Source organism: Galendromus occidentalis, unplaced genomic scaffold (genome assembly GCF_000255335.2).
Source record: "Galendromus occidentalis unplaced genomic scaffold, Mocc_1.1 scf7180000075420, whole genome shotgun sequence".
Classification (NCBI taxonomy): domain Eukaryota; kingdom Metazoa; phylum Arthropoda; class Arachnida; order Mesostigmata; family Phytoseiidae; genus Galendromus; species Galendromus occidentalis.
This window is the reverse complement of record NW_003803410.1, coordinates 449,443-469,839: the sequence shown is the minus strand read 5'-3', so window position 1 is coordinate 469,839 and position 20,397 is coordinate 449,443. Positions and strand designations below refer to the sequence as shown.

Here is a 20,397-nt window from a genome sequence, read left to right as displayed (position 1 = left end):
CAGCGCGGCATTCGTAGGCAAGAACCCCCGCGCGAGCGACCGTTCGTGCGTCCTACATATCATTCATCACGGCTTTTTACGATACGACATCGATGCCACCTCTGCGATATAGGCTTTTCACCAATCTTAGCGACGATCTCATCCTTTTCGGGGAGTTTTATGAGACAGGATGATTCATTTGACAAGTTTTCGACGCTCTTCATTAAGCGCTAATCATCGCTCTCCAATTGGGGAACCTTTCATCCGACTTTCAACGTCGATCTTCCGCGTCTGCGCGCTGCTCGAGCGCTCAATGCGGAGAAGCCTGAGGGAGAATATTCATCTTCGAGGGCTCGCACAAGATGGGATCGTAGACCGTAAAGCTCAGAACGGAGCGTTTACTTCCTGTGTACCGTTCGAGTCGGTGTATGTCATCCGTTCTCATCTTGTCGGCGATCCCTCTTTTTCCTACCATGGAGAAAAAACAAGGATCGGAGTCACTGGTTTGGAGAATATGGCCCTTCCCGTGTAGAAGACTACCGGAAGTTTCCGAGATCCTTAAGACTCCGAATACCAACATACGTGAGGTTACGATGGGAATCTCCGTGTCATAAAACACATCAAATCACGGGACGGACGAGCTTTCGTGATACGTTGGCGACCCGAATACCTTGTCGGTCCCGCCGTCACAGAAGGCGCATGCGACGGATATCCGCGATTTCGCATCTCCTCCGGTCCTGGGATTTCGGTCACGCCCTGTACGGAATGCTGCACAGGCCGAGACTATGAGTGTCTACGAATGAGCCTGGGTTCGGATCAAGAGTTCACCCTCGTCATGTGACACACATTATTGGTAGCAGCATTCACGTTCGAGAAATGAGCAGCAACATTGATGGGAGCCACTAGGAATATAATTACAGAGATTATTTTCCATTTCTGATCCTAGGCCGGAGACAGACTTCAGGGGATCCCAGCGACTGGCGAACGCAGTATTCCGTACGAGGATTCCGCGCAGCGCTTATCTCATATTCGGGCGAAACTGTCTGCATACACAAAAAAAACCTTAGCCACATCACAGCTTGACATGTGGTTTTGATGAAGGCGTGCTTGCACGAGATCGCTGATGAGGCTGACATGATGTGTCAGATTCTACCTAAAACACGAGAGTTGCGTTGTGCTCGAACGAGGATATTTTCTCTCTCTCTCGCAACAACTCACGCGCTCGCTCGGCCAGAGACAGCGAACCTCGAGATCTGATCACTGACGGCCTGGGAATAATTTCTATGGCGCTCTTACATTGTCGGATTTGGCGCTGTTATTCATTCTGGATGCTCAATTGAGGACACCAGCGTCGATCAAAGCGTACGAGCGAGAGATCCTCTGTGTTTGGGAGACTCGCCGCTGTTTCGATCAACTAGTTGTTTGAGCTGATTTAAATTCGATAGTGTCGTTGTGATTGACATCCAGAACAGAAGCATCGCCATCGCCCTCGTCTAGGCGATGGGTACCAAAAAAACTGCGATGAGGCTTGTCACCTCGGGTGTGATGTCCGTCACACGCATTTGCGTTTGACGGTTGCAAGTAGTTCTGAAAGCGATCCAGCATCGTCTCCCCGGGTCGAGTCGCTGCGAAGCCGAACACGAATTTCCGCCCTGTGTCACCCGCCAATCGATGAGCCGAGCACCCGAGAAACCGTTATTTTTCGAACATTTGTAGTCGACCTTAGCCCACAGAGGGATCCCATCGTATTGGCCCATCTCTGGATCAGATCTCTCCCCCAGAAGTCCCGAAAATGTTTCTACATGATCCTGCCGGTACGATCGGCAGCCCGATAGTGGGAAAAGCTGCATGCAGCGGTCTCTGGAATCTAAAATTCGGATCGATGATGGAAGAAATGGCCTTCGCGGAGCACCATCGACTCCTCCGGCGATTTGTCTAGGCGGACCCTGCACCGATCCTATCTCGTTCCGCTCTCAATCAGCTGAGAATCCCATTCCTAGCGGAGACGTATTCGTCTCCGACATACACAGATATCTGGATTCAGATCTGATTCTCGCTCCCTTCCTGGAGCTCGGCGGGACTCGCATTCCTTCAGAGACGAAGAAGTTGATCAGAGTCAGATGAGCGGGGCTCGATTGAAATCTCGATCTTGTTTGCATTCACTTGTTTAATTTACGACTTATGTCCCACACGTCTGCGCTCTCACGGCCGGCGAAGCGAAACATCTCGTAACGGCATCGGCACCCCCGCATCTTTAGCAAGCTGAAGCGGTAGCCGAACGATGAATAATTTCGCAGGGGCGAACTTTTCTTTCGTTCATTTCCCTCGTCGTGCTCATCGTTCGCCCTCGATGAGGACTGACACTGCGGCAAGAAGACGAGTGAGTGATCAATCGCTTGTTGGGAGTTGCTCGAAGTCAGGTGAATCAAAATGCAAATCGACGAGACGAAGTTCCGAATTCTGCTCGAAATAGTAGCGGATAGATGAGACGACGCCGCGCCGGTCGCTCGTCGGCAGACGCTCGCTGCCGTTGTCACTCTCGGAAATATTCAAATGATCGGACAGGAATACTGCGAAAAAGACGCCGACCATCTCCGGGCAAGCGAACTGCCTGAGCGAGTGGAGGCACACATTCTATGTCGGTACTTGCCTCGCACACTCGGCCGACCGGTCGGCCGTGTGCTTGAATATTGGGCCTCGTGTTCTCCACGGGAGTCTCAGCATCTGGCCGTTCGTAGACTAGCGGGAAATTAGCGTGCAACAAAACAGCAGCCGCAACATACTATCTCAAGTGATCATTTTTCTTTGGTTTGCCTGTCATCCACTCAGTCCACATCGTCCCGCTCGCTTACTAGCGTTCTCGATATGCGTCCATCCGTTCGTACATATATCCCGTCCGTCAGTACGTTCGTAGGGCGCCTCTCGAAAAATGAAACAAACTCGTCGTCACCGGCCGTCGCAGCAGCAACAACATCACCGTAGATTGGAACAGCTTGCTCAATCGTCAGTTCCTGTGACATTCGCCGCATGATAAACGACTCGACTTGTTTTTCATGCTCTGCGAAAAATTCATTGTGGACAGCGGCGACCGTGAACACTTTCCGAGTTTACTGCGACAGGGCATGAACTTCGAAAGTAGACTGCCTGGATCGGAACGAAGATCAGAGCGTGAAGCCCGAGGGTTCGACGAACTACAATATCGGAGCGTCGCACATGTCGCGTCCTGATCATTCTAATGACAAGGACGGTCAGTTTTCAGCCATTCCGAAGCATCTGTCCACTGATTTGCTGGTCGTCCGGCTGAACAAATGAAAACTGCACCGTTTGCTAACGGAGATTACCTTTACAAGCAGGGCCAGGAGGATATTCCGCTGTCGAGAACAGTTGTTGTTGTTTTTGTTGAGGCTTCATGATCTGACCCCGAGCGCTGCCAATGGCCGTCGAGAACACCACGACGCCGACAACAGCAACAAGCACTGCTGCTGCCTCTGCCGCCACTACGTTGATGTTGTCTGTGTTCTGTAGAAGGGTGTGTAAAGAGGCTCCGTCAGAGAAAGTCCGGCAAAGTGACGCAGGCCAGATGCCTGCTAAGGCGAATGGACAAGCGGGCAGGCATGCATGGATCAGCGAGCGTCATTGATTTTGCCCAGATCCCACATGTGGTCAGTGTATAAGAATTTGCATCCGAGAAACAAGGCAAGGCGGCAAGCTCCCTCACTTTGCGTGAGTGAGCAAACACTACAATACATATTAGCAAATCAGCTGCTTCGACGTAGCGGCCGCGATCGATGACACTACAACCAATGGAGGCTCAATTTCGGTGATCTCCAGGCCATTCACAAACTGGCGGGGTGCACCGCCAGGGGACCCCGTCCCATTCTCAAAAAGATTAGGCCTTAACTTGGACACACGCTCAGACAGACTGACACGCGCAGAGCCCCGACTAATCCCTGACACACGCTCGGGGTCGGGGCTAAGCGAGACTGGGAATCGGGATTCTGGGTACCGAACCCTCATGGTAATCAATCATGGCCATTGCCTCGGCGGAGTTACCCTTGAGCGAGGCTTACATATTGAAATATGCTCAAACATCGAAGGGCTCCGCGTTGTCCTCAGGCGGTCTGGACGACTTGCTTTCCGTGCGCTTAGAGTGGAAGATATCGTCGGAAAACCAAAAGGGCCTCCATTCCGAATCCATCGGAAGCTTCCTGACGTCGTGTCGCAGGAATCCCTGATATCGACTGACTGATTCTGCCAGAACTCCATCATCAGCGCGGATTCATTCGGGATTCATTCGAAATAATTTTCTCTCGCCGATTGCGCCCATCGTGATTTGTCGCACGTTTAGGGGCTTACGACGATACGGCTCCGAATCAGCAAATGGCAAGGATGTTGTGTGTGATCGCCGATATGTCTGTATGTAGAGAACATCGCCCGAGGATGGAGGGCTCCGCGATTTTAGAGGAAATCATTTTGATTGCCGTCCGCAGTCTGAATGGAAGGGAGTTTTTCGACTGACCCCCCTCCCAGAGCAATCAGACTGACGGAATGATTGACAGGGACCTCGACCGGCACGTTCCAGTCGAATCTCGTGCAAGAGGGACGAAGAAAGCGCTCGGCGTGAATTACTCGACAGCGGCAACGGGATCCAACCATCGGAAAAGAGAAGTGACGCGTCTCTCGGTCGACAATTTTAATCTGTCGATGGGATTGAGTCAGGGCGTCGCTGTCTTTGGGAAGGGAAAATCGACAAGCCGCCTGGTCGGTCGGTGGGTTGGTTGCTTGTTTCGTTTCAGATCGGACGTCAGTTTCAATCAATGCATCTGTCGTCACCGGTCGGAGCAAGATGTTCTTTCACTTAGCTGCCACGCTCCGGAGTAGGATCTCTATAGGTCTCGGCGTTTGGAAGAATAGGAGAACAGAGAGAGACCCTGATCGCTGACAGCTCCGATCGTGGATCCCCATCTCAATGTTACTTGGGATTTTCGCAATGGAATACGCTGATGAAACACAGAGGCATTCCTCCTTCCCGACGAGAAGATCCTTGATGAGACGGGATGGAGTTCTTAACTCTTTCCATTTTATGCCAGGACGGACTCCGGACCGTAAGTCAGCGTGTGCGATTCGCCAGCGCTGCTCCTAGCTCTCTGATATATGAATCTCGTTGAACCCAGTCTCGAATGACCACACGCACAAACTATTTAGCCCAAGCAAGGGTTCCGCTCGGGCAGGCCGCTGAAGCAGACTCAGCTCGCTCTATCGCTTTCTCAGGGTGATGTCGATGTTTACAGCGAGCTCGTTCGTATGATCATGTTTTCCAGCGAAACTATATAAACACCGATATAGTAATCACAGATCTTGAGTTTATCCGATTGAGCCCTGCCTGAGCCTCCCGATGCAATCGAGCTCCTGAGAGTTTGGATAATGATTGATCACAGCTCAAGCGAAGTCAATGCTCGACTCCCGTCCGGAAGTCTTGCCTGACGATGTTACCCCAAATTCGGAGTCTTGCGAAGGCAGATCCGCAACCGAAACTCACCGCAGGGATTTCGGGCAGACAAAGAAAACCACGATGGACGATGGCCCTCAGACGAGATTCTCCGAGTAGTTTCGTTGATCCGAAGTCTCTTTCGTTCCCCCATATTCATGATGAAGACTTCTCCATTGAGTGAAAAAGCGCTCTCAGATGGGGATGGCGAACGAAGGAGGAACTTGTACGCATTTGTCAATGTCAATGTTATCTTTCTGTGGTCAAAATCAATCTATCCTTGGAATGGGTGATTTTCGTCCTAGACCGTACGAAATATATTCGTGTTTAGTATGTTGAATCGCATCCCCGATGGTTCTTCCGAACCCACCTGACGACTGAGGTCTGCTTGCTCAGCAGCTACCAGAGGTGCTCAGAAGCACCTAGCACATTCATTTACCAGTATCAATATTCACAACATCGTCGAGCCTGATCTGTTTACTTATTAATGGCGTAGTGGGAAGAGCGTTGCGGTACATGCTCCGGAGCAGCGGCGCCGATAAGAGGCTTCGCGTCGGTAGTATGCCGAAGATTTTTCAAAGAGGCCTTCGAATCGAAAACGTCACTTGCTTCTTCGCTCAAACGGAAAAGGATGTTCCCTCGCGCGGTAAGAATCCCGGTGTAACGAACTTCTCCTACCGCTGCTGCTGCTGCTACCGCCGCCGCCCGTCGTCCCGGTGGTCGGAGTCGGTCATTATTGGGCCAAACGGACCACCGTTCGAGACGTCGGATCCCGATTCCTTCCTCATTATAGCGCATGGCTGCTCGCTCATTCCCCTGAACACTGGTCGATATCTCCGGATAGGAGGCAAGGGGAAGAGCTGCGGTTTCCACTTTGGCCGGGGAAGCATGCGATATGCAAACTCTCGGACGTTGCTATATCATCTGATCAACTCTGCCTGCTCGCCTGCTGGGTTCGCTCGGCCTGTGGGCCTGACAGATGCGGTGGTAGTTCAGAGAACAATGACAATAAATTTATTGGAGATAAGATAACCAAGGCTCGCTCGGTGCGGGGCAGCTGGAAGTGGCTTCGCTCTGTCCAACTGACCGCCGCGAATTCGTCAACTTGATAAGAGCTGTATCGTCACAAATGACGTCGGAGGGGGGGGATTCAGAATTCTGGCCCCCTTCGAGGGCGGGACGGACCATCTTCATTCATCGGCTTCTTCCAGCACCCTGGGCTTCTAAATCGAGGACTGACAAATGTAGGGATACTCAAGGTCGTCATGAGGTTCCCTTCGAAGCGTTGTGTCGGGAGTCTTCGTCTTCTTGGAAGAGGGACAGACGCCGGGTTTGTCGAGCACCGGGAGAGGCTGAAAATGAAGCACGGTCGAAAGTCCGCTGAAGCTGAAGTCGCATCACAACACTTCGAGCCACGCCCCGAGCTGAAACCAATGGCACCGAATCGGCTCGTTCGCACGTCGCGTCGATGTCCTCTGGATTTGAAACTGATACACGAAACTGTCTTCAAAGAAACATCGGAGTGTTTCTAAAATACCACACTATTTCACTTTATCTTATCGCATCAACACCATCCCCGTCCGACGAAGAAACTAAGTGTCCTGCGTGGGCGAGGACCGCATCGAGTTTTTTAGCCACTTGTTGTACCGAGCTCTTAGCAGATTAGAGTTCTCTCGTTTTTCGATCAAACATCGACAGGGTTACTCGAATGAAGTGATTCAAGTCTGTCGATACTCCCCCGGGCGGAGCCCCTTTCTTGGGTCCCCGGTCTCGATGATGCGGCGCATGCGGCAGTTGATCTCTTCAATTGACTCTCGGTTTGAATACTTCGGGTTTAAGCTGATAATATCAGGATGGAATTCTTGAATCGTGTTGAGTGAACGCGATAGTGAACAGTGATTTCGCTCCGGAATCGAGTCGAGGATCGGAAACGGGGAAGAACGCGATCAGGCCTTGCCCTTCCTTCGATGAGCTTCCTTTGCCGTTTATAAGCGAGGATCCGGAGAATTTCGCCTGGCCGATAGGACCGCATATCGAAACATACAACCTGTCCAGCATGGCAGGTTCAGAATTTAATTTCCCCTCGGAGCTCGGAAAACGCCCGGGAAATCGATCCTGAGAGCGCCACCAATGAGATTTCCACGCGAAGAGAGCAGGAGAGGAATGCTGCTGCCATGTTTCGCTGCTGTCAGGACTCAACAATATCGCTTCCTAGCAGCAGCAAGCTTGCGCCGCGCGCTTCTGTTGGAGAGTTAATGATCGGAATATCCGAGAGACCCGGCGGTAGCGCCTTACTGGTGGTCATGTTAGTGACGCTCTCGATACTCGAAGGGAAGCGTGCCATGCGATTGCGGCAGAAATACTGACTGAGCCGAAACGAAGCTCCGGAGCCCAGCGAGATCCTGCTGTCATTTATTGCCGCATCGGCTCATGCGTCGTGCGGAGCCGGTTCATTTTAGGACAATTCTCTAAGTCGGGACGAAGCAGAAGACGGAGGAGCTTCTCGCTCCTGTCTCGAGCTCTTAGGAGATTCTCGAACGTTTCTTGCGTTTCCGAGTCCCCTGAGTGCTGTACACCGCGTACTTTTTCGGCTGGCTGCGCTCTACGGCAACTTCAACTGGTGTCAGAGTTGATGCAGGGTGGCACGACGACAGCGGAGACTCGAAAATTTCCCTCTTGTGCGAAATCAACGACTCTCTTATCGGTGCATTCGCAGCAAGCCTGCCGGAAGGAGGGCGAAGGGTCCGATGACGTTACTGCGCGTTCGTACGATCCCTTCGGCGTGGGCTGTCCGATAATAATCGAGAGATCGCCAAAATCCGAGTTTGACGGGTCCGGAGATGTGTATCTCAGTCATTCGACTGTTACGCTGCGCGGATTGCGCGAGTGATCGCGGTCAGGATCCTAACCTGGTTCAGGTGCTCAGCAATCGAGACCACAGGGAGTTTGGAGGAGTTATGCCGTATTTATCCTCGGGAAGTATGCTCCAGCTGGAATTGGCATTTGAGGCGTAATCGGGGTTCTAGCAGAGGGATCGACACCACCGACGCCTCCGGGACCAGCAGCCGTCACCATCCCAACCGTCATGGCCATTGAGGGACTGTTGAGGGACCAGCTTTCGGGGACGAGTGTGCTAATGATGATGATTCTACGGGGAGGACGTTTTCCAGGGACGAGTGGCCATCAGGTCCACTAACGACCTCCCCAGTCCCCACACCTCCGGGTAAATTGAGACTCGCGACCACGATTTGGGTCCCGCTCCACGCCGAGGCCTGCGGTGGCCTCACGCAACTGACTCTTAGCAGACGGAAAATATTATCTAAGTTGCCCAAACTCCCCTTGCGCCCTATTTGACGAGAGCTTTGCCTCGATCGTGTCCTGGGAAATTTTTCTCCCCTTCACTGTGGGGCTCCTCGAGGTTGTTGTTGCTGTTGCCATCCTCACAAGGGTCGAGCGGATGCGTGTGTTTTCGCCATCAACTCAAACATCAAAGTCTTCTTGTGAGCGCCAAAGAGAAACACATTGGACAACGAGGGCTGCCACTCCACGCAAGCGACGTTCGTCATCGGTTTACAACCTCGGTGTGGGAATTTGCAGATGCATTGCGCTCCAACGTGGACTCTATCTCGCGAGAACACGGCAACTCAGTACACATTCCACTGTCCATTACCATCCTCCGTCTGTGCGTCCGTGCGTTCGGGTCCGGGAGAGGTGGACACACCACCGGGGTCTAGTTTTATCAAACGGCTATAAAGTATTCCTAGGGGGAACGGGGTACCGGGGCGTATCCCTGCGAAGTCTAGAGGGGGACGGTAACAGCAGAGCCCTTCCCTCGGGGGCTCCTACGGACGGACGTCGCGATCGTAAATTGTAATCTCCACGGAACTAGCCCGGACACGTAGCGCTCTCGTCCCGACCAGGGAAGCGAATCTCGATCAACTTCGTATAATTAGTCAGTCAACATTTGATGCTCTTTTATTACCCGGTCTCTCCGTCAAAGTTGAGGGCATCGCGTTTCACAAAGACGTCGTCACGGCGACCCAACGCGAGCCCGCAAAGAATGCCTATAATATACGCGCCGGAGGGTCGCAAGCTCCGCTTTCATTCCTATCTGATGAGCCTTCCTACTCTTTCCTTCCCAAGAGCATGTAGTTTATGCGGGTTCTTCTTTCTCATGGGACCGTATCGAAGGCCCAAGCTTTGAGGCACTCCACGTTCGTCGGGCTGGCATGAATCAAGAACTCTACCCTGACGCGACTTCGGAATCGTCGAGAGCTGTACGGGACACAAACTGCTATCTGTATGTAGCAGTTCTCAGACTTCCGCCCTCCAACACTCCCGTCAGCGGAGTGCGGAATTCTCGCAACCCCCTGGAATTCAACACATGTTCTGAGAATGCCGAGCGCCGGCCTTGACTCAGCGCCGCTCAGTCCTGCTCAAAGCGTGAAGCTATTCATGATAAGAAGGATCTTCTTGTGATTAGCCGTATTTTCGGAAGATGCCAGCCTCGCCGGAGACTCTAGTCGCGGGTGTTGCCCGCGTGTGCCCGAGGAGTGCTCCGCGTTCTCAGGTCTCGATTCTTCAACCTTACTTATGAGCCCCGTGTAAGAGAAACAGTGCTCTGATACAATAATACGCGATGAGACGCGACCTCTTCCTATTCTGGAGAGAATTGGGGAGGACATCACGTACAAGAGCCGAGGTGTATCGACTCCTTCGTGGAAGAGAATACGAGCAGAGCCGCTTGCTGTATTCCTGGTGCGGGGCTGAAAGTCGCGTGCAGCCTGGTTACATACTGTCGAGAATCTTTGAAAACGAGATCGCGTGGGAGGTTCCGCCAACAGGTGCGGCGAATAAGAAATTCCCGAGCAAAATGACGGCTGCTTCACAGTCTCAGTCACCTACTTCTCGAATATCGGAGCTGTTCGCGATTTTTCGAAGAGCTGCGTTCAGTGGCGGCGTTCCCGGCCTTTCGACGTGACGAAAATCAGACATTACCCGTTTTCGAACGAATTCTTCCGCGTCATCACATTCTTATATATCTCAATATCCGGGCCAGCTGATTCTCTCCTCCAAGATAAAGAAGCCGAAGGGAAACGACGGCGTGACTCTCTTAAGCAAAGACGGAGGAGCTACGGTGTGATAAACGGCTTCCTGTGGGGGCCTTCGTCGGTCTGCGCAGGTGGAGAAGCACCGTAGATCACCCACAACCACTGTGGGATTCCCGACAAATTTCTACGAGACTGTCCCGAGCAGAGAAGTCGATCTAAAGTGGTCTACGAGCCTTTCAGGGAACGAGGGTGACTCTGAATCTAGACTCTGATCGCGGGTCCTCTCCTCTGTCTCACAATTCGGTTGTTGATGCGTCATTGATTCTTTTTCCTTTCTCGGGGGTGTCATTTATTGCTCAGCTTCGAAAGTGTTGCAATGATTTTGAGTATCTTGCATATGCGATCGAATTCGGGGGGATGAGGCTGGGATCAAAGAAGTTCTCTCCGATGCTCCTCACAGGGTGTTGGGAAGAATTCGAAGATGAGAGCGACGAGCTCATTCGGAAAATCGCCATTGACCGAAAGGAAGCAGCAATCAGATTTATTTCAACGCAAAGATGTGTTAATGATCTTCCGCAAAGGAGGGGACACCCGAGCTGACAGAATTGAATAATTTTCGGAATGCGGGTCTCCGATAAACCGCAGCACAGCGATGCTTCTGTCCAGTGGAGCAGAACTTTTTATGGCCCTTCCGGTGAATGTACATTAGGCGGTTTTACAGCGGCATTCTTCCGATACTCGACGTGTACACGCGCGCAATATCATTCGTAAACCCTATTCATTCCTATACGGATCGGGCATTGGAGTCTCCCCCATCCGTGGCTGCGATTTTCACTGGTGGCTGTGAGTCGGACAGGATACATGCGTCTATCATCATCAGCTCGATGATGCTGATTTGCCCAGGCAGCTGATAGAGTCCGAGAAGAGCTTGCCCTGTTTCGTCCGCTTGTGTAAACTGCGTGTGATTCGCTCCCGTGGCTCTCCTATATTTCTCCATTCCATTCCACATTTCTTCGGAATCTCCGCCCGGAGAGGCCTCGCAGCGGTAGCCTGTAGTGTTTGTTAATCGAGAAACGAAGAGACGTACATGGGGTCGAACGAGCTAGCTAGCGAGCGGGCGGTCCATCGTCGTCTGGATCAACCGACGAACAACAGGCAGACGAGCTACAGGAACCGGGGCGCCGTCATTGCCGGATCCGAGGCGGATAGGCACAGCTTCAAGCATTCCGGCTCCTTAGGAGATATTGCCAATTTCACAGTACGCGCGGCAGCGTTGAGGTTTCTGAACGGGGATGAGTCGGCGAGATACGACGAGAAGAGACCGTCGGTCGGATGGCGTTCATATTGAACGCCCACCTGTACGGCGAGCTTCCTACGCCACTCATTCCCCTGGCGAAAGTGAAAATATTTACTCGGAGTTTTCCTGATGATAATTAAGTTTCACAATAATCTTGTTGATGAGCATGATTGTTGAGCGGGGACTTACCTATCGTCTAACGTTTGTTCATCCTTCCAGGGACAGTCAAGCGAAGTGGACGGCACCGGATCGCGAGGAGCACATACAGAGCGAGCCGCATTCGAAAACCGAGTGTAAGTTTTAAATAACTGGTCGTAGATTAAAATCACCGACTGTGCGATACTGCAAGTATTCTCTTGCCTAGGAGGACTTCCGGAAACTCGAAAATTCACCGACGCCGTTTCTCTTACAGCCAAATTGCATGTAAAGAAGGCGCTGCAGAATATGACCAAGTCGCAGGGAGATACATTGAAGCTACGGTGTGATTTCGCCGGCGCCCCGGACGGCGGGAAACTGAGGATCACGTGGCTGCGGAACGATGCCTCCCTCGAAGACTTCGACGATGAACGAATCACGATCAAAAACTCCGGCCCTCATTCGTCCCGCCTAAGAATTTCGGAACTCGCGTACCTCGACCGGGGATTCTATTCCTGCAGGGCTCAAACTGAGGACGGTCTCTCTGCCGAGAGCACCATGATACTCAAAGTCAAAGCCTCTGCCCTCGGTGAGTTCCGACCGGATGTGAATCAATTCTATCCACTAACCATTCTACGCTCAATCACCGACAGATACAAAGATCGGTGGCAGGTCACTCACCTGCATCCGAATCGCTGCCTAGAAACCTCCCCTCCCTCTTATATGAACCACCTTCCTCGGAATTGTCCGAATTCTCAGAAAGTCTCCAGCGGTGAAAAAATGCGAGTCACAAAGAGCCGCGACTCGCGCGAACCCCTAGGCGCGTGACCTATCTCAGAGCGCGACGACGACGCGACGACCCTTCTCTTCTGCCGAATACACGGCGTAGAGAGAACTCTCGTGCTAGCTGGTTAGCTAGCGTAACTAGATGAGCACGGAATCGTTTAGCTCCAGTAGAAAGCAGATTGCGTACGTTAACGTTTTAATCTGTATGTGCAGGACGTTAAGTGGCAGGGGCAGCTGCTTCCTACTCGAGTCTGTGAAGGCCTCCCGGTGCATGTAGTCACTCTCGCGTCAAGTGACTGCGTACAGGTCTTCTACACCGAGCGACCGGACTACTTCAGATATCGGAGCCGGAACGAGTCGGCTAGTAATGCAGCTCAAGGCCTGTGTCTCCGTTTCAAGCTCTATCCCGAAGAGCACACTTCATCATTTCTTCTGTTCGTCGCGACGATATTCTCTTCTGCTGTTAGTCGCTTCCACCTTTTCTCGGGTCTAACCCCCGCCAAGCGGCTGCTCGGGCGTTGATGTTGGTGTTGAGAGGCACTTGACTGACGGGCTGACGGCACTGGTGAAGTGGGAGGTTTTAGTATTCAGCTCAATAAAGCACCTCCAGTCCATCCCAGCCATGTCTTATGACAAACCGGGAATTGAATGCGAAATATTTGCCCCGCTTTCAAGTCTTCAGACAATTTTCGGTCCTTTCGAGAGTATTGGCAAGTTTCCAGTTGACCGTCGAAGAGGAATGACGCAGCTTGGCGTTCAGCTGGGGTCCGCGCGCCCCCGATAGTCCGTGCTGATTTGGTCCGAGGCTCTCCATCGACCGACGACGATGGCACCTCAGCTCACTTTGCCTCACCTCACCCACCCTCCTCTCAGCATCAATCCAGTCTGAGTGTGCATGGCTATATGTTTTTCTGTGACGCCCATGAGGCGCCCCTGCTGGGAGCTGAAAAACGCAGGAGGTCTAAAATGTCAAACAAGTCGAGAAAGGGAGGAGGCCGCATAGCTGGGCTAGGGGGAAAACGACGCGACGTATATCTCGTTGTTCGCAATCGAGGCATTTCTGAGACGATCACCGGGATTTCTTCCGATTTGCAGGATATCGATTGAATATGTTCTGGATTATCCCTAGTCCTGATGAGATCATCCCGAGAATCAATCTTGGAGTTTTATGCTCTCGGACCTGATGTTCTTTCTGCCTTCGAAGAAGAGCCTGGGCGTGGGTTCGTGGCGCTCGAAGAGCTCGGTCATTTGAGCTGTCTACGCAAGAGACAGAGCTTATCGCGCATGACAACCTTAACGTCCATCCGGAAGGGGGACATCTTTTTCTTCTACGCTCATCGCGCGCTTCAGATATACTCCTGATAAAGACTCGCGCTCTGATCGTCCGCTAGCTCCCAGAGCGTGCCATCGGCTTCCCGGTCCGGGACCGTAGTTGAATGTTGTAAATGCTGTAGTGATTCACTGACGTTTACGCCAAGTTGCGGCGGATGGCACATTCACTTAGTGGTAGTTAGAAAAAAATCAGAAGGTTGTAGGTTAGCACCGAAATGATCTGAACGTCTCCTTGGGTGGTCAGGGCCTCCATGCGTGATATTTACTGCCTCTCGTGAGGATAACGGGCGCAGCGTTATTTCAACAGTTAGTCGGATTTGACTTCGTATTTGTTTTGGAACAGCCATCTCCCGTTCGTCCATCCGCGTGTTTATTCGATCGTTCATCCGAGTTTCCTGCTCTCTGCAATAATGTTATCAATCAAGATACTCTTACTCAGAGAGTAATTTTCGAATTCCTTACAGACTACGATAACCGGAACCAAGGATACCCCGGTTTGTTCGCGAATATGCCAACAAACATGGGCGGCGGAATACCGAGCATGGGCAGCGGAATACCGAACATGGGCGGCGGACTGCCCAATATGGGAGGCGGGTTACCGAACATGGGGGGCGGATTACCCCACATCGGCGGTCTCGGAAATCGTCCGATGGGCGCTTCCTTCGGGAAAAACCCTGGCAACTTCCCGCCGGGATTCGTCAAAGAATTCGGCAACATGGAGGGAAGGTGAGTATTGATTCTTGGAGCGGAATTCGCAGTATACGTAGAGGATCCCTCGAGGTGCTCGCGAGCGCCCCGTAACGAGCCTCCGAGCGCTCTTCGACCATGCGCGAACGTTCTGGGATTAAAAAGGTTACGACGGAGAACGAATGAGATGCCTCGACCGATAAGTGGTTTAGATCGAGAATTTTCATGTATCCATGTATTCTCCCTGTACCCGCCGACAAGGCAGAACGAATGCCTCACGCTTTGCTTGACGTGGATCGGCAAGCTAGTGCTCGGCAGTCTCCGGAGAGGCAGCCCTCTGTCAGTCTGTTCGCTTGACTCCTCGTGCCGAGTACGCACGGTAGCCTTAGTGATAAGCGTGACGGGATCTCCGTCTAACGGAAACAGCGATCGGTCTCAAAGCCTGAATTCAGTTGGCAACGCCGGTCGCTCAGGCTGTTCAACGTAGCAAACGAGAGTGATATTCAAGGTCTGTGAAGCACCGGCCATTGGTCTTCAGCGTTAGTTGGAGAGGACCGTTCCTCCGGAAGCAAGCTCTGGGAGGCAGCCGATCGCTCGGAACCTTCGCTCGCATGCTCGTTCGTTAGTCTCCGCACGCCAGATGTTGCTACTGGGTGGATGAAGACCGAGCGAACCGCAGTAGTTGTCATTGGAAATTCACTCGAGAGAGCGTTTGGATTATTCCTCCCTTTCTCCGTTGATTATTTTCTTTCCGAGCCCGCTGTTTTTCGACGCCTGCTGCAGCACACCAGGATAGAGTTGCCTGTTGTCCCTGCGTCTACCACCACTGTGTAGATTGATGGGGACAAGCGTCGACGAAGACGACGACGATAGAATGGGCGGGGGGAAGGAGTGAGGGGGTCCTTTGTGGTCTGCACGCAGATGTCGCTGGAGAAATATGGAGTGTTACCGTCGTCGTTACCGCGCCCTGCTCTGGGTGCGGAACCGTGTTGTTTCTTGGCGCCTCGCTTGTTTCTCTTCTTTGTTTCCGATTCTCCGGGAACGACGCTCGACAATGAGCGAGATTCTTGGAGTTTCCCGTTTTGTAAACTTCTCCGAACGTGTTCACATCCACTTACGAAGCGATCGATACGGAGAAGAGCTTTTTGTCCCGTTGCCGATTCGCTCTAAGCTGCGAACCACATTCCCGATCGCAGCTGGGAGCGAGCCGGGAAAAAGCGTGGAAGCAGCTAGAAATCGTGGAGCTCGGCGACGAAGTCTGTCCATCAAGGTTTCGATTAATGGTCGGTCTGATGAAAACCTGTCGGCTTTGCGAACTTGGTTCGAGGAGAGCTGAGGCTCCTTCATCTATATTTCGGTCGAGAGTACATGAGCTACGAGAACGACTCTTCCTACAGCCCTACACATCAAGGACATTCATGACCCTTATATTATCTCGATAGAGAGCTCCCCTCTCGCGCAAGTCTTCGGCAAACCTCGGTCCGGCGATTTGGAGGACAGCTCCGATTGAGAATGGCCGCTCCGGGAATGATGCGGCAGACGCGAATCGGTGTCCCACCCGACCGAAGCCCGCGCTGAGGGTCAAAGGAACCGCACACAGCGTGTCAGCTCTCCTGTTGATCTGATCGAGCAAACAGTCTTGCAGAAAAAAATGCCTCCATGGCCCTCCTGACCGATGGGTACCCTGCGCGGCCTAATTTGGGAGACGGATGCGTGCAGCCAGCGATGCTGCAAAATTCACTGCGCTGACAACAACGGCGTGAATATATTCGTGCACATCCGCCTCGTGCGACGAGCGGATGCCTGTGTGTAGCGAGACGAGGATGCCGTACACGTTTTTGTCATGAATATCTCGGGCAGTCGGATTCGACCAGGAAGTAGCAGCAAGTTTCGCTTGCACCCCGCGTGGAGGCTCCGCGCAGGGCTTATTAACTTATGCGCGCATCTCCCCAAATGGAATACAAACTCCTGCACTAAAAGAGAATGTGTCCCTTTTAAGCTGTATATCTCGCGATCTGAACGAGCTTCGATGAACATTCCTCAGTAGAAATCTCGCCATAGGGCTTCGAATCATTCGGGAGAATAAATCCTTGATGAGTCGTCACGTCTCGTGGTCCAAATATGGAACCCCGATGGACCGAAGTGCAAATCTTGGCTCAAGTTCAATCTTCGCAGCTTGTTGGAGCCCTGAACCGATCCTCGGTGCTTCTGCCGAGCGATTCGAGGCGTATCATATATGTAATAGAGCCTCCTTACCGCCCTGCAGTCGACGCGGGCTGACAGGAAAAAGAGTCAGGGAGAGGAGGCCGCGGATGCGATTGACAGCTCAACATCATCCAGGCCGGCACACACTCAAAATTCCGGTCGACTTGTTCGCCAGAGCCCGCTGTCGTCTTGCCGCGGTTCAGGGAGCAAATGTCACTTGATGAGATACACCACTCAATCGTCATCTCCGGTTCGGCGAGTCCCTCTACTAGTGGGGAAGCACTCGTTCTGGGAATGCGTTCTAATATCAACGAATCATCTTGACCTTCTAGTGAATTCCATCCCGACGATCCCAACACGTACTTGAGAGGAGGAAAATGCGAGATTTACCGCGGAGCCGCCTGCGAGAACTACCTCAGCAACCAGACCGTATACGTCCGTCCCGGACTCAGTATCCCGCATCTGGAAGAGAAACTCGCCGGAGTTCTGACTGTCGTCAGGAGCTCTCACGATGTCAGTCCCGAATGTTTGAAATTCGCCTTCCCATCTCTGTGTATGTTCGCGTTCCCTCCCTGTGACAAGACGGTGCATGCGCACAAGCCCCAAATGGGTAAGTTCCTTCCTCATCAACTCGTGGACGTCTTGCGCGAGAGTTCCCTCTGATACTTGTCACACGAACAAATTCCGAACCTCGCATCTTTGCCGTACTCTTCTGCCTCGAACCGAGATCAATCGTTTCGGCAATGAAAATAATATTAATAATGGTAAAAGTCCTCGATCTGGAGGCTTTGCGAGATGACACGATGATAATTCCTGACTTCGATGAGGCTCTGAGCAGAGAAGCTATCCATCCGTGCATATTTCCCGGGATACCCACATTACCGTTCCCAGATAGAATGAGAGGTATACGGACTGAAAACATTTGCTGATTTCCAGTTTGCCGTGACGAATGTGAGCTCTTGGAGGAAAAAATCTGCCGAATGGAATATTCGATAGCAAAACGACATCCCGTCATCGGCCCAGCCAATATACTGCCCGACTGCAAAAAACTTCCCGAGCGCGAGTCCAGAGAAGGGGCAAAGTGTCTCGCTCTCGGAATACCCCTGCCGAAAATCATCCAGCTCGATGAAGGTGAGATGTCCAGCATTCTTCACCGATTAGAAAAGGAGGAAGCAAACTTTCCACCGAGCTCTCAGATATTTGTGGAGCATAAGCTGCGGCTCTTGAGCAGCAAGATGGTCATTCGAGCTTAATCCCTGGAGTGAGCTGGAGAGTTTCGTTTACTGCGGAGCGTGCATGCCTGCGTCGAATGATGTGCACGATCTTACTTTTCGTACGGCGTTGGCCGTGGCGGCATTACGGTCCGAAAGACGGTGGTCGCTCGAGCGAATCTTCCCCGCCCCACTACCCCGCCATGGAGCAGTCTGGCGTTGTGACTTCCGAGGAGATGACAAGTGGACTCGTAATAATTGAAACATATTCAATTAGAGAGGAAAAAGGAACTCTCTGAGGGGAACTGCTCGTTCGTGGGTCGGTCGCGTTCCATGCTGCCCACTCGGCTAGTGGGACCCGGCTGTCGGACAGCGGTAGCTCATATATCAGATCCCGAACGTTAATTAGATTGTGAATAGACAGAGAGTCTCCTCGATCCCGTGAAGCCCTACCGGGGAACTGAAAACAAGTTCTCTGATTTCTTCAGATCAGCACTGTTACGAAGGCATAGGAGAAACCTACCGAGGGGCGGTTTCAGTTGGCATATCTGGAAACCCCTGCCAGCCTTGGCATCATCAAATCCTCTACTCGAGAGTTGCAGCCCATGAGGGTATTTTGGGCGGACACTCCTACTGCCGAAATCCCGACGGCTCGGAATCGGGACCATGGTGCTTCACCGAAGGAAATCGCAAGGAAATCTGCAACATTCCCAAGTGTGGTCAGTGTCACGATTTCTCCCCGCCGGAGCTTATGGATGATCCCCGGGCAGAGATTTTGGTAGTTTCCCGTCTCGCAGAGAATTCACCGGTTCCTTTGTTCCAGCAGACTACATGTGGTTGTACGTGATCGTGCCTAGTGTGGCAGCGGTTGCGCTGGTGTCCCTCCTGGTGTCGGTATTTTGCATCCGTCGCCGAGCTTCATCCAAACCGCCGCCCACCTCGCTGGTCAACAACTCACTGCAAGCCTTGAAAGTTGCCAAGAATGGATCAGCGACTCAAAGCAGGATCAACACGATGGAACTGAATAAGCTCTTGCCTAGGACTCAGGTGCGCGCACCCGAGTTCCCGTTGTCCTCGATTAAGTTTATCGAGGAGCTAGGCGAAGGTGCTTTTGGAAAAGTGTACCGAGGATCCATCATGGGTTATGATTGGTTAGCAACGCAGCAGCAGACGATGTTCAACAACCGATTCCTGAACGGGACTCCCAACGGGGAGCTCCCGGTGGCCATCAAAACTCTGAAGGAGAACGCCACCGCCAAGGTCCAACACGATTTTCAACGCGAAGCGGAGCTGATGGCCGATCTCCACCATCCGAATATCGTCTGTCTCGTCGGCGTTGTGACCAGACAAGAGCCCATGTGTTTGCTATTCGAGTACATGGAACATGGCGACTTGCACGAGTATCTCATAGCGCACTCCCCCGCCCGAGCCGACTCGATCAATCAAACTCTGGAATTCTCTGATTTCCTGCATATCTGTCGACAAATCGCCGCGGGAATGGAATTTCTGGCGGCTCATCATTACGTGCACCGTGATCTGGCTGCACGCAATGCTCTCGTGGGCGAGAACATGACGGTTAAGATATCAGACTTCGGTCTGTCCAGGGACATATACTCGTCGGACTATTATCGTGTTCAGTCGAAGAGTCTCCTTCCCGTGCGATGGATGCCTCCAGAGGCGATCCTGTACGGGAAATTCACTGCGGAGAGCGACGTCTGGTCGTTCGGCGTCGTTATGTGGGAAGTCTTCTCGTATGGCTGCCAACCCTATTACGGTTACAATAATCAAGAAGTTATCGACATGATTCGCGCTCGCCAGCTGCTCCCCTGTCCTGAGGAGTGTCCTTCACACGTATATTCGATGATGGTCGAGTGTTGGCATGAAGTGTCAGCGCGTCGACCCTCTTTCACGGAATTGCACGCCAGATTGTGTTCGTGGCAGGCTATGCATGCGCGAAGCGTCAGCCAAGGTAGTAGAAGTCAATCGTCTACCACCAATTCAACCATGCTCAGCCAACAACGGGTGAGTTTGCTCGGGAAGCGAACCCCTAGACAAAGTCCAGTCCTATCCCTAACGAAACAGTTTCGAATCTCCTGAAATCCTGGAAGGAATGCCAACTGAGAAAAATGCTTGTCTTTCCAGAGAGCGATGGATACTTCAATGGATCGGTGCTCTACTCCGAACAGCCACGTTTATCAGCATTTAATACACGATCCTAAGGCATAA

At 52.3% G+C, this 20,397-nt stretch overlaps 1 protein-coding gene across 1 annotated transcript in view; it reads left to right on the top strand.

The window, feature by feature from the left end:
- Nucleotides 1-20,397, top strand: part of LOC100900230 (tyrosine-protein kinase transmembrane receptor Ror-like) — a 63,434-nt gene extending 43,037 nt beyond the window's left edge. Inside the window, exons 2-9 of the mRNA XM_029113343.1 lie at nt 12,035-12,108; nt 12,228-12,539; nt 14,533-14,794; nt 17,293-17,570; nt 17,897-18,091; nt 18,660-18,890; nt 18,995-20,193; nt 20,314-20,397. Of these exons, the coding sequence (XP_028969176.1) occupies nt 12,035-12,108; nt 12,228-12,539; nt 14,533-14,794; nt 17,293-17,570; nt 17,897-18,091; nt 18,660-18,890; nt 18,995-20,193; nt 20,314-20,397 (2,635 nt within the window). The remainder of the gene's footprint in view (nt 1-12,034; nt 12,109-12,227; nt 12,540-14,532; nt 14,795-17,292; nt 17,571-17,896; nt 18,092-18,659; nt 18,891-18,994; nt 20,194-20,313) is intronic.